Source organism: Phodopus roborovskii, unplaced genomic scaffold (assembly GCF_943737965.1).
Source record: "Phodopus roborovskii unplaced genomic scaffold, PHOROB, whole genome shotgun sequence".
Lineage (NCBI taxonomy): Eukaryota > Metazoa > Chordata > Mammalia > Rodentia > Cricetidae > Phodopus > Phodopus roborovskii.
The window spans coordinates 11,980,086-11,992,847 of NW_026126571.1; the positions used below are offsets into that span (position 1 = coordinate 11,980,086).

General features: G+C 42.7%; 2 protein-coding genes across 2 annotated transcripts in view; both read left to right on the plus strand.

The window, feature by feature from the left end:
* Il23r (interleukin 23 receptor) overlaps window positions 1–8,296 on the plus strand; it is a 52,783-nt gene extending 44,487 nt beyond the window's left edge. Inside the window, exons 9-11 of the mRNA XM_051203102.1 lie at window positions 1,728–1,824; window positions 5,496–5,586; window positions 7,647–8,296. Coding sequence (XP_051059059.1) covers window positions 1,728–1,824; window positions 5,496–5,586; window positions 7,647–8,276 — 818 coding nt within the window. The 3' untranslated portion in view covers window positions 8,277–8,296. The remainder of the gene's footprint in view (window positions 1–1,727; window positions 1,825–5,495; window positions 5,587–7,646) is intronic.
* Window positions 1–12,762, plus strand: part of LOC127235735 (ribose-5-phosphate isomerase) — an 877,486-nt gene that overhangs the window by 636,790 nt on the left and 227,934 nt on the right. The gene's annotated exons all lie outside the window — the stretch shown is intronic.

The following is a 12,762-nucleotide window of genomic DNA, read 5'->3' on the forward strand; positions in this document are numbered from 1 at the left end:
TAACAGGACTAGAGTAGGAAATTTTGCAGGTTGTATTGATATTTTTGCATTATTGTTAATTTATTCAGCAAACGTGTTAAATAACTGTGCACCTGGAACTGTTCCGGGTGGTGGGAAATTAACAATGGAAAAAAAAAATGGTCAAAGCTGGGCCTGGTGGTATACTAGCTACTGGAAAGATCACCAGTTCAGTACCTCAGCTACAGAGCAAGTTAGAAGCCAGTCTAGGCCACATGAGATCTTGTCAAAGAGTGAAGGAGGCAGTTAAGGGAGGGAGGGAGGGAGGGAGGGAGGGAGGGAGGGAGGGAGGGAGGGAGGGAGGGAGGGAGGGAGGGAGGGAGGGAGGGGAAAAATAACCAATGCTTTGTCTTGAGCTTCTAGTTTTCATAGATAGGGAAGAAAAACAACAAAATAAGAAGGAAAATATCTTATGCACAGAAACATGAAGCAGGCAAAAACATTCCAGTATAAATTTCTAATTGCATACATGCACTTTGAATTTTCTGTGGCAATTTTGAAAGCTTGGGACTCATAGCTGCTACATTAGACAGACAGTACTATCTAGATTTATGGAAAATAAAACGTGAATCTCAACAAGCTTATAATCATTCCCCAAGTTCACGGAGCTGATGAGTGGCAGAGTTCAATTACAGTCCTGGTCCCTCCGATCTCCTCCTTAGACCATTTCTCCATGCTACGGAGAGAGCCTTCTCTCTAATTCCAAACTCTAATGCTCCTCGGGTGGGCAATAGCTTATAACCCTGTTTGTTGGTTAGAATATTCACTAACAATTCTGAAGCCCTAGAAAAATACTTATTCCCTAGTCTGTGAGAATTAGAAACAGGCTGAAGTTCACAGGCCCCTACCTACCTGGGAAGTGGGTTTAAAGATGAGGGAGGGCAGCCTAGCGTGAGGCCAGTTGCTGCCCAGGGCTAATTATCAACGTGGGGAAGGGGGCAGGAATGGAAGGAGAAGAATGGGAAGGAACGTGCTAGCTCAGTATGGCCCCACAACAAGTTCCAAATTGCTAAGTCACATCTGAAACATCTGAAAATACTGAGGTTATTGTCCCCTGCGCTAGGGGGAAATGGGATGAGCCTATGAGTAGCATATGTTGGATAAACTACACTGAGAGAGCTAAAGAGATCAATTCAACTTCAAAATGAAAAAAAAAACCTTCTGAAAATAGGTATGAGATATAGCGATTTTTATTTCTTTCTCACACTGTATATTGTTCTAAGCAGTATTGCATGCTTTCTCATAGGACAAATTTCATTTTAAAGAATCGGGAAGTCACAGATAAACTTTGCTTCTCAGAAAAGGTTACAAAAGTATCTTAGTTGTGACTTTGGGGAGCCTTAGACGTTGTCACAGCAATCGGGAATTCTCGGCTGTGTCACACAAACCAAATGTGGTTCATCACAGCACATATTCACATAAAATATGTGTGTGAGAGTTGACCACATTTGCTGGAGATGCACTTCTAGAAACCCACTGACCTCAGATAGATGCGGTCCTGTTTCCCCAGACAGAAGATGGTTTCCTGGGCTACACAGTCAGGCGATCTGCAAGGGCAGCCACTTGTAGTCTTAGGAGAGTGTAATCTCTGCCTTCCCTCCCTTTGAGATCAGTGACTGTCGCTTTAAACAAGGTACAGAAAACACAATGGCCCGATCACCGTGTGAACACTAATGCCTAGTTAAAATTGCTTTCTTTTCCTCTATTAGGTCAAGACATTGGATTTTTGTACGGAATGGTCTTCTTGGCCATCATGTTGCTGATTTTTTCTCTGATTGGGATATTAAACAGATCACTTCGAATAGGGTAGGTTTTTGTAGTTTCTGGTTCCTGATTTAGACCGTACATTATGTGCACTATCAAAATGCAGTCAAGTCGATTATTTACTAGAAAAACACACTATCCTCTATACTTTGAAAAAGAGAAATTTTAATCATTATTGTGTGTGTACCATGTGTGGCTGGGAAAGTGTGCACATGCCGTACGGTGTGCATGGAGGTCAGAAGCCAATTTTGTCGAGTTGGTTCTCTCTCCCTTTACGTGAGTTTCAGGCCTCGTACAGGTAACCAGAGCTGGTGTTAGCGAGTGAGTGTGACAGCCATGCTGTGTTCTGAAGACAGCATTTCATAGCACTCCTCCTCCCCGTCCCCTGGCTCTCACAATCTCTCTGCCCCTTCGTCTCTTGTGCGGTCTTGAGTCTCGCAAGGTGAAGGTGTAATAGGTGTTCCACTCAGACTGATCACTAGACAGTTACTTGTCCCTCAGCACTGTGATCAGTTATGAGTCTCCTCACTGACTTCTGCACACCGCAAAGAGAAGCTTCTCTGGCCCAGGTTGAGAACACTAGTACGAACCTAAGGGTATAAACAAATACAGAGAAGGCAATTTGACAACATGACCATTCAGCAAATGAGCAGTACTAGATCTCTTCCGTATTTGGGCCTACGCCATCCCTAGACATGCGCTTTTAACCAGGTTTACAATACCACAATTGAATTTCCTCCTGTGGAAAGGGATTCAAATCCAATCACAAAGTTGTTGGTTACTCCTGTAACATCCGTGGCACTATGGTACCAGTGAACATGTCTTGCCTGCCACTTTAGAATTGTAGAATATGGGGTTAGCACGGAGTAAAACCATTGATGACTTTTTCTCTCCTACATAACCCCTTGCAGCACTATGAACACTAGCCAGTGGGAAGCTCCAGGTCAGTTCCAGCATGATTTCCCTGTATTCTGGAACCAAAATGTATGATGTCTTCAAAAATAATGTCTTGCCATCTACTTATGGTGGGCAATGAAAAGCAGTAGTAACAGTCCGTTGTCGTGAGGAAGGGCCTATCTTTCTTCAAACCAACTTCTCTCAGCACGGTATTAGTAAAGGTTTATGCCCAATTGTTCAAAATGAGATAGGAGTAAGGAAAGGTCTCTGACATTTCTAAATGTTATCAGATGCATTTAGCATTTCTAATATGTTAATAGACTAAAGTTGCTCAATGTTCCAGTTTTCTAGTGTGTCTAATAATGCACACATGAACATTCTTTGGTTTCTGACTTAGACTGTATATATAACTGATCATAACTTGGAAGCCAGTGTCTTTTTTTTTTTTTTTTTTGCCATCACTTGTTTAATGAGGTAATCTTTCATCTAAATGTATAATCAAAATGAAGAAGAAAGACTTTAAGCAAGCTAGTTTATAAATTATACTAATCTATTATCCATAGCCTTTTCCCACAGAACTTAATCTTTCAAATTTTAAATTATATGTTAATAAGTATGTCGCTAGTGCCCTTTCAAAGTGGACAAACTAGAATGTAATTTCGCTTGGGAATGCCCTAAAATGTAATTAAATACAAAGACTCTTCAAACGTCTTAATGTTCAAATGATGCCCCCAAATTTTTTATATTAATAGAATCATCTAAAGATATCCTAGGTATTTTTTGAAATTTTAAATAGTAACCATTTCATAAATATAATTAATATAACCCAAATACTTTTAGTTAGCAATAATCCAAAAAAAAGAAAAAAAAGATCAGTTCTTAGATAATTTAATTGCTTAAATTCTGATTTAAGAAAATGAAGGAGGGGCTGTAAAAATGACCCTTGCATTACAGGGCTTGCCTGGCAAACAGTAGGACTTGAGTTTGAGTCCTAGAATCATAGTTAACAAAGGCCACAGGTATGGTGTTGCTTACTTACAACACCAGTACTGGAAAAGCAGAATCAGGCATATCTGTGAGACTCCTCACTGGCCTACTTGCCAAGCACTAGGCCAGTAATAGGCCCTATCTTCCAAATAAGGCAGACAGCACCTAAAGCATGACATCCAGGGCTGTCCCCGGGCCTCCACATGTACACATATCCACAAATCTACATGTATGTATGAAAATACATATTTAACATATTTGTAGATAAAATATTTAACATATATGTAGATATTGTTGGTTAATACAACTATACATTCCTGATGAAAAGCCTGTTATTAGAATCAGAACTAAAACAGAGGCAAAAGTCATATTTTAAATATGCACAGATTACATGCATTAGTGATTAAGATTAAGTTACCAATAATGCATCAGTCTCACGGTAAGAAGTAAAGCACTTCCCCTGGAGTGGGTTAACTAAGAACCAAGTTCAGACTCGAACCCTCTGCGTCACGTTCCCTGTACCTTCAGTCCTCATCCGTCTTTTGTGTAAATCTGAACCTGTACCTTCCTGAAGGCTGCCTTGTGAATCTGTCTGTCCATGTGTGGCTGGCTGGCTGTGAGTGCTGTGTATGTGTGTCTTTCACAAAGGGCTTCACTCTGCATTTATTGAACAACACAGAAAGCATCACACAAGGGCTTCACTCTGCATTTATTGAACAACACAGAAAGCATCACACTGGGAAGGAATGGGATTCTTGACAGAAATCTTTAACAGAGTTGTGCAAGGGATTAAGTCCCTGGTTCCCACGACCCCACCTGACCCAGATAACATCAATGATAAACATCATTATTTATCAATCAATATCCATACATGATTGCTTTCAACCTTCATGGTAGATTTTAGAAAAGGACTTTCAAAGTCTTCATTTGGTGCTTTCAGCAAATGAATACACAGTAAGATGGCAGTCTTAAGTCTTAAGTGACCTTGAGGTATATTATTATCTCTGGCTGTGAGGTACAGCAAAAGTTTCAGTCTTTTAGAATGCAAAATATTTTCAGAATAATGTATTGCTACATAAATATAACAAAAGTAAGAGTAGATAAATTAAAATATATATGTAAAATCACTAGTGTATCCGTGTGCTATATGAGAACATCACAGTAGCATCAACTCATTAGCTTGGTTTAATTATAAATATATAAACAATGTGAACTAATTTTAAAAACTGAGTCATAAAAGATTGTATAAATATATTCAAAGAAATCATTTTCCCTAGTACCAATCAAAGTCAAAGGAGCTTGCAAAGTTCATTTGGCCATTTTTGTTGTTACTTAATAAACGTGTTTAGGGAACCTGTTAACAAATAGCAGGTCTTACTCATTTTTTGGTCTCTTGATGTGTTAAAATATACCTCAGATCAGTGCAGTCTTGTCTATATCCCTGGTGCAACCTGTTTGCCCAAATGAGTTCACACAGTCAAAGCAGAAAGTGCTTTTATACATGAAGATCGTGCCAGGAGGAACATTTGACAAGACTGGCTTCTCGTTGAATTTTTATTAAGTAAGAGATGGAAGAATTTGCTTCATCGGGTTAAACCGCATTCTATTCTAGCTCAGTGCATCGCCTATAACTGACTGCTCTGATTCTAAAGAAATGTGCTGACAGAGAATGATGGTGCACACCCTTACTCCCAGCATTTGGGAGGCAGAGGCAGAGAATCTTTGAATTCAAGGCCAGTCTTGTCTGCAGAGTAAGTGCATGTCTCTGTGTAGGAAGGACAGAAGGAAGGAGATAGGTACTACTTCTAATGTGTCATTTTGTCTTCTAGAATCAAAAGAAAAGTCTTACTGGTGATCCCAAAGTGGCTTCATGAAGATATTCCTAATATGGAAAATAGTAATGTTGCAAAATTGCTACAGGTAATCAAACAGAACCTGACTGTTTGCCAGTGTGGTCCGTATGCTGGTAATACTAGCATTGGGAAGGTTGGGACAGGAGTGTCACAAATTCAAGGCCCACCTGAGCTACATAATGAGACCTTTTTAAAACAAATAGGCAAGGGCTGAAGAGGTTGCTCAGTGGTTAAGAATATTTGTTGTTCTCAAAGAGGGCCCAGGTTCAATGCTTAGCACCTGCGTGGAAGCCCACAGTCATCCCTAATTCCAGTTCCAGAAGATTCAATGCTCTTTTCTGAACTCTTCAGGCACCATATACAAACATAGTGCATATACATATATGCAAGCCAAAAATCTCTCATACATATAAAAATAAATCTATTAATAAATAGTAAACAATAACAAAGTCCCCACAATTGAAATACCAGTTGGAGCGCAATCTGGTCATTAGAGTGGAAATATAGCTAGTGTGTGTGGAAACAAAATCATATCACTTCAAGCCCTACATAGATGAAAGAACCATTGGGGGAGTAAAGGACAGGAGAAAAGGAAACTACTACTATTCAGGAAGAAAGTGTCTTCAGGGTAGAGGAGGGAGGGAAGAAGCGTTCTGTGAAACATGCATTAAAGGCTCCAAGTGGATTTGTTTACAAGAGATGGAGCAGGGGAGGGTACCACTCCGTTGCTCCAACTTCATGGACTATGCATAGATTATTGTTGGATGACTGTGATACTTGGTGCACCAGTGGTGGACCAGGATTTATATCAACCAGGAAAAACGGGGCATGCACCAGGATGGTCCTGGGAAGGGTAGGAGAGGGGAGAGGGCTTTGCCAGCTACAAAGCAAAGGGTCAGAAGTCTACGTTCCCAGAACTCTGCTTAGCCATCACCATTTCCAATACCCAGTTAGTGGGACAGAAATGTTATCTAGTCATGTGGTACTACCATAGAAAATGAGCCCAAGTGTGATGGAGGCAGAGAGGAATTATGGGAAGATGAGGACTTTCTTGAAAGAATATTATAGGCAGAAGAGTCATGTGAGCTCAAGTGCAGAGGGGACAGCAACATCTTGGGCAGTTCAGAAAACAAACACACATAGTTCTGCTTAAAGCTGGGTGAACATCCTGTCTTAGTTTGCTTTCTATTGCTGGGATAAACCCCTATGGCCAAAGGCACCTTGGGGAGGAAAGGGTTTATTTCATGTTATAGATTGAAGTCCATCGTGCAGTGAAGACAGGGCAGGAACTTGAGGCAGGTACTGATGCAGGCCATGGAGGAGTGCTGCCTACTGGCTTGCTTCCTGTGGCTTGTTCAGTGTGCTCTTCTATAGCTCGGAGGCGGCGCTGCCCACAATGGTCTAGTCCCTCCCACATCGATCATCAGTCAGGAGAACGTACCACAGGCTTGCCCACGGGCCAATCTTGTGTCCACATTTTCTCAACCTTTTTCCAGAATGGCTCTAACTTGTGTCAAGTTGACATAAAACTAGTCAGCACACCCACCAATCAACTTAGCCCAGACATGCATCATATGAACAAAGGGTTCCCAGGATAAAATAAAAATAAATAAATAGAATTTTTAAAACTTTTTTGTTTGTTAGTTTGGTTTTGGTTATTCAAGACAGGGTTTCTCTGTGTATCAGCTCTGGCTGTCCTGGAACTCACTTTGTTGACCAGGCTGGCCTCAAACTCAAAGAGATTGATCTACTTCTGCCTCCCGAGTTCTGGGTTTGATGTTGTGTGCCACCACAGCCTAGCAAAAAAAAAAAAAAAAAAAAAAAAAAAAAAAAAAGAAAAGAAAGAAAGAAAAAGAAAAAAAAACTTTTTAAGAAGGTTTTAACCAAGAAATGTGCTTAAGACATGATTATTTTTAATTCTATCTTTGGGATGCCTGAAGACACCAAAAAAACAGGCGGGGGAAATCAAAATCATCCAGGACATAAACACTAAGATAAAGGGGAAAGAAACCGGGAAGACGGAGAAAGAAAATTCCAGCACTCACTCGATTACTCAGTTGGTGCCTTTCAAAAACTTGTTTCTTGGGTTGTTTTGTTTGTAAAATGAAGCCATGTCTTTTTTTCCAGGAACAAAGTGTATTTGAATACAACAATGCCGGTGAGTTGGCCCTGTATGTAGATCCTGTGCTCACAGAGGTAAGTGAAGTCACTCCACTGGAGCACAAGCTCACGGGTTACCAGGAAGAAAGGCTCTCAGAGACCAGAGCCTGTCCACTAACAACACTGTCTACCTGTTCTTCTGTTGTGTACATCCCTGATCTCAACACTGGGTACAAACCTCAGGTTTCAAACGTTCCCCCTGGGGGAAGCCTCTTCCTCAGCAGGAACGAGAGGGCATCTGACGCCCTGGAGGCCACAGGGGACCACTTTGCCAGACTGAAAACATATCCCAGCTTTCCTTTTTCTGCCTCAAGTTCGACTTTACTAAGCAAAACACTAATTCTTGATGAACTGAGCCTCGTTTTAAATCAAGGTGAATTCAACCCTCTCGACATACAAAACTCAAGACAGGAGGAAACCAACATGATTTTGGAAAGCAACACACACAGTGAAACCATTCCGGAGCAGACCCTCCTGTCGGATGAATTTGTCTCCTGTTTGGCAATCGGGAGGGAGGACTTGCCTTCTATTAATTCTTACTTTCCACAAAACATTTTGGAAAGCCAATTCAGTGGGATTTCACTCTTGCAAAAGTAGACTCGTTTGTCAAAGTCAGTGAAAGAACCTGCCTTTCCATTGAAGGCCAAATCTTCCCTCAAAAGGAGTGTAATTACATCTCCAAGACACCAGGGATGAACACCTTCCCCTCCCCCCCATTGCCAAAACAAAACAAAAACAGCAAGGGTAGGTTGGTTTGTTTTTATTTCCTTTTTTAAATATTCCCTCTTGAGACAGGTCCTCACATAGCCAGGCTTGACTCTAGCTCTCTACATGGCCATGGGTGACTGATCTCCAGCTTTTCCTGCCTCTTTCTCTAAGTGCCAGGAGTAAAGGTGTGTGCCACCAGGACTATTTCTGTCATAGTTTCTTCACTAAGTTGTACAGAACATCTCTGTTTGTGTAAAGGATAAGCAGCGAAGAATACGTAGTAGTGAAATAAATGTAGGTCTATAAAATCAAAACGTGAAAATTTCCTTGCACAGGCAGAACCGAGCTTGATTTCTATCTTTTCACCTAAAATTAGACACAGAGCCTAACAACAAAAGAAGTAAAAGCTGCACTAGAAGCTAGCAGCTGATTAACATAGTGGCTTATTGTGCTGCCTGGTTTTAGACTAAAAAGTTGTAAATCTTTTTGTGTGTAGAGGCACATCCACTACATCTGCCCTTGTCCCGAAGTGTGTGTCTACTGCAGACACTGCAGGCTGGTCCCTACATGCCTCGGTTTACTTTTTCCTCATTTTCCGAAGCCGTTGTGCTCCAAAGTTACAGTGTAAAAAGCTTAGAACCTGGTGGAAATTCTGTTGTCTGTCCTGAAGTATATACGCTATTTGTTGTACTTGACTTAATCTAGAAAGGCTGTTTTGTGTCAGTCACAAAATGGAATTGCAAAACAGCCTGACTTGTAAATTGTCACGACTTTGCTTTATTTTCTGAAGGGAGACTGGCGATAAGGGAGATGGGCAGGTCAGATTTGGTACAAAATGGTAGGACAGACACCTGTCTGTGGGCGGATCTGGTGTACTGCGAAGGACATTTCCATAGGTCATTTCATTGTATCCGTAAATCTGATGGATTTAGAAAGCTTTTGTCCACTTTAAAGGATGAATGCAAACAGTCCTTTGCGCATCTGTCAATGCTTCCAGAGTAGTGCACGCAGTGCGTGCCTCTCACGCCTTTCGCCCAGGTAGTGTGAAGGGAGCACGAGCTTCTGTTATGTGGTGTTTCCTCCCACCACATCCCTGTTCACAGAAAAAAACTTCTTTTTTCAAAGTAGCTTACAAAGTAGCAGGTTTCTTTGTGGCTTTTTCATGCATACTGCTTTGGTTGACACTCTCACCATGTTATGTCCTAATCCCCATACCTACTTAGTCCCCACTCCCGCGCTGCCCCTTGACCCTACATAGCACATGTGTTCTATTACCCTCCCCACCCCTCTCCCCTTAAAGCCTTATCACCCCCTCTCAAGGGCCCCTTTCTAGGTTCCTGGCTTCTACCCATACTCACATCTACAAACGCACACATAACCAGTCAGAGCTAAGGACATGCAATGTTGCTTCCGTTCACATAATGTCTGGGGGATGAAGAGATGGTTAACAATGGGTACGGCTCTTGCAAGGGACCTGAATTCCATTCCCAGTACCCGTGTTGGTTGGTTCACAGCTACTCAAACTCCAGGGGATCTGACAGCCTAGTTTCGGAGGGTACCTGCATTCATGCACACATACAGACAAACACATAATTTAAATATATTTATAGGAAATGATACGTAATATTTTCTTGTCCCATTCCTTTTCCTGCAAATTTCATAACTTCATTCTTTTCTTTGCTGCTAAATAATATTCCATTGTGCATATGTATTGCATGTTCACTATCGGCTTCTCAGTCTACGCATATCCAGACTGGTGCCATTCCATGGTTATTGAGAGCAGAGCAGCAATGAAGGATGAACAGTATTTCTCAAGTGCATGTTAAGTCCTTTGCATATAAGCCCAATGGTAGCTGCATGATCGATCTACTACTGGGTTTTTGAGAACTTCTCCATACTGCTCCCCTTAGTGTCAGCACAAGCTCACACTTCTTCCAACAGTACACAACGGTTCCCCTTTCTCCACATCCTCACTAGTATTTGGTTTCTTGATAATAGGCAATCTGCTTTGGGTGGAATGAAATCTCAAAGGTTTTTTTTTTTTTTTATAATGTAATTACTTGTTGATTCTTAGGGAATTTCACACTTTGCACGTCAATCCCACTCACCTCCCAGCCCCTCCAAGTCCACCCCTCACCCCTCCCAAAAGAAAACCCAAACATCTATTAAAAAACAAAACAAAGAAAAACAAATACCTCACTCGTCCATCTTCCCCCCTCTCCCACACGTCTTCCTTCATCTTAGTGGCATTGGGAGATGTGGTGTGATGCACAGTACTCTTTTGTACACTCAACTTTACTTGCAAATGTTCATTGCAGTGAGCTGTTGGTCTGGTCCAGGGCCTCTGGTTTCTGGCACACCATCATTACTGGACCCTCACCGGAACTCCTCTCCGATACCTGCTGTTGCCTTACGTCATGGAGATCCTGCAGATGGTTCCACAGGACAGGTTCCTTCATGCACTCCAGCAGGTCATAGATGGGGTAGATGTTAGAGTGAGCCAACCCATGGCTCAAGATGTGGGCCTGGGTGGTACTTCAGCTGGACAGTCCAGGACTATTCTTTTATAGTTTCTTCAGAACACAGATATACAGAACAGCTCTGTATAAAGGATAAATAGTGAAGAATACATAGTAGTGAAATAAATGTAGGTCAATAAAATCAAAGCATGAAAATTTCCTTGCAAAGGCAGAATCCAATTTAATGTTTATATTATCACTTAAAATTAGATATAGAACCAAACAACAAAACAAAGTAAAAGCATAAACAGAAGACTTGGCCCCCTAAGATGAGAGGCAGAGCCAGCTCTCCCACACCTGAGTTCAGATCTCCTGCTGCAGTGTCCATCATGGGGCAGGGCCAGCTCAGCACAGCCCTCAGATTTCAACATGCACGGCCTAGGCAGCAGCCCAGGCCTGCACATCACCATGGACCCGAGTGACAGCACAGGCCTCCCAGTCCGGTATAGACCTGGTGGCAGCATCGCGCTCGGACACCAACATGGTCTCAAGTGGCTGACCAGATCCCTGGCATTGGCACAGCTTTTGATGGTATCAGGAGCCATGGATGTCAACACAGACCCTGGCCATGGTAAGGCCAGATGCCCAGACATGGCCCTACGCAGCAGCCCAGGCCCAGATGATACCATGGCCCTAGCTGGCGGTGCAGGTCACTCGGATCAGCAGGATCTCCATGCCTGGAAACCACAAGCAAGATATTTGAGATATTGAGTCTCGGTGAGGGGCCAGTACTGACGGCGTAGCAGAAGCCAGACATCTTGACCCAGACTCGTTGCAATGACTCATTGCAGCGAACATTGGCAAGTCAAGCTATTTGAGCGAAAAGGAACGCCGTGTGACCCATGCTTCCAAGGCCACCGTGACAAATGGAGGTGTGATAGCGTGGTGGCATAGACGGAGGTGTAGAATGGTACATGCCCAGCGGAGCTGGAGACATCACAGCTGTGAGGGGAGGGAGAAAAGGCTGCGGTTGACAGATGAGCAGGTTGTGCCCCAAGGGGTAGGTGAGACGGTTTGGGGGTTGTTTTTTTGTTTTTATTTCTGGGGTTTTTTTTTTTTTTGTTGTTGTTGTTATAATTTTCTTTGGGGGAGGTTACCAGGGTAGATGGTAGATATTAAAGGAAAATAAGTGGGGTGATACAGAAAGACTAGGCAATGAGTGAGATTAGGGTTCATGGTGTGAAATTCTCGAAGAATAAATAAAAAATTATGTTAAAAAAAAAAACGAAGCACAGATGAAGTGTTAGTGAGGCCATTTCCTGGGGCAGGTTTTGTGCATCTGTCTGTCTGTCTGTCCATCTGTCAGTGTGTCCATGTACTTTATTTAGAGTAGAAGTTGTGTAACCAGGGTTTGAAATAATATGGAAGCGACAATAAGGCAAGCGGCCTTCAGGGTGCGGCTCTGAGGCAGCGAGGGATGCTGGGTTGCACACTCTGCGTGTTCCCAGCTTCTTTTCTTGTGTTTTCAATCTTCCTCGTTTTGACAGAGGCTTTTCGAAGATGCGCCTTAGCGATTCACCCTTGCTCAAACACGATTAGCTGCAGAATCCCAAGGTGTAAAGGTGAGGAAGGCAAACTTCCCGCTGAGAAAACACTGGAGACCTTTTCCAGGCCTCCCTTTCTCCGTCTTTTATCTGCAGCTGCCTCTGAAGCAGCGTGGAGAACGCAGACTGGGCATCTCTCGCCTGCCTTTCTGTGGGCTGAGTCTGACCTAAACAGAATTCTTCATCCCGCCTGACATCATGTGGGCCAGCCCAGAGCAACCATCCAGAACATCCCCGAATCTGTCTGTGCTGTGACTGGGCAAGGGGGCTCCTCCTCACACAGCTGACAGAGGCACACTGCATGACCAGCGA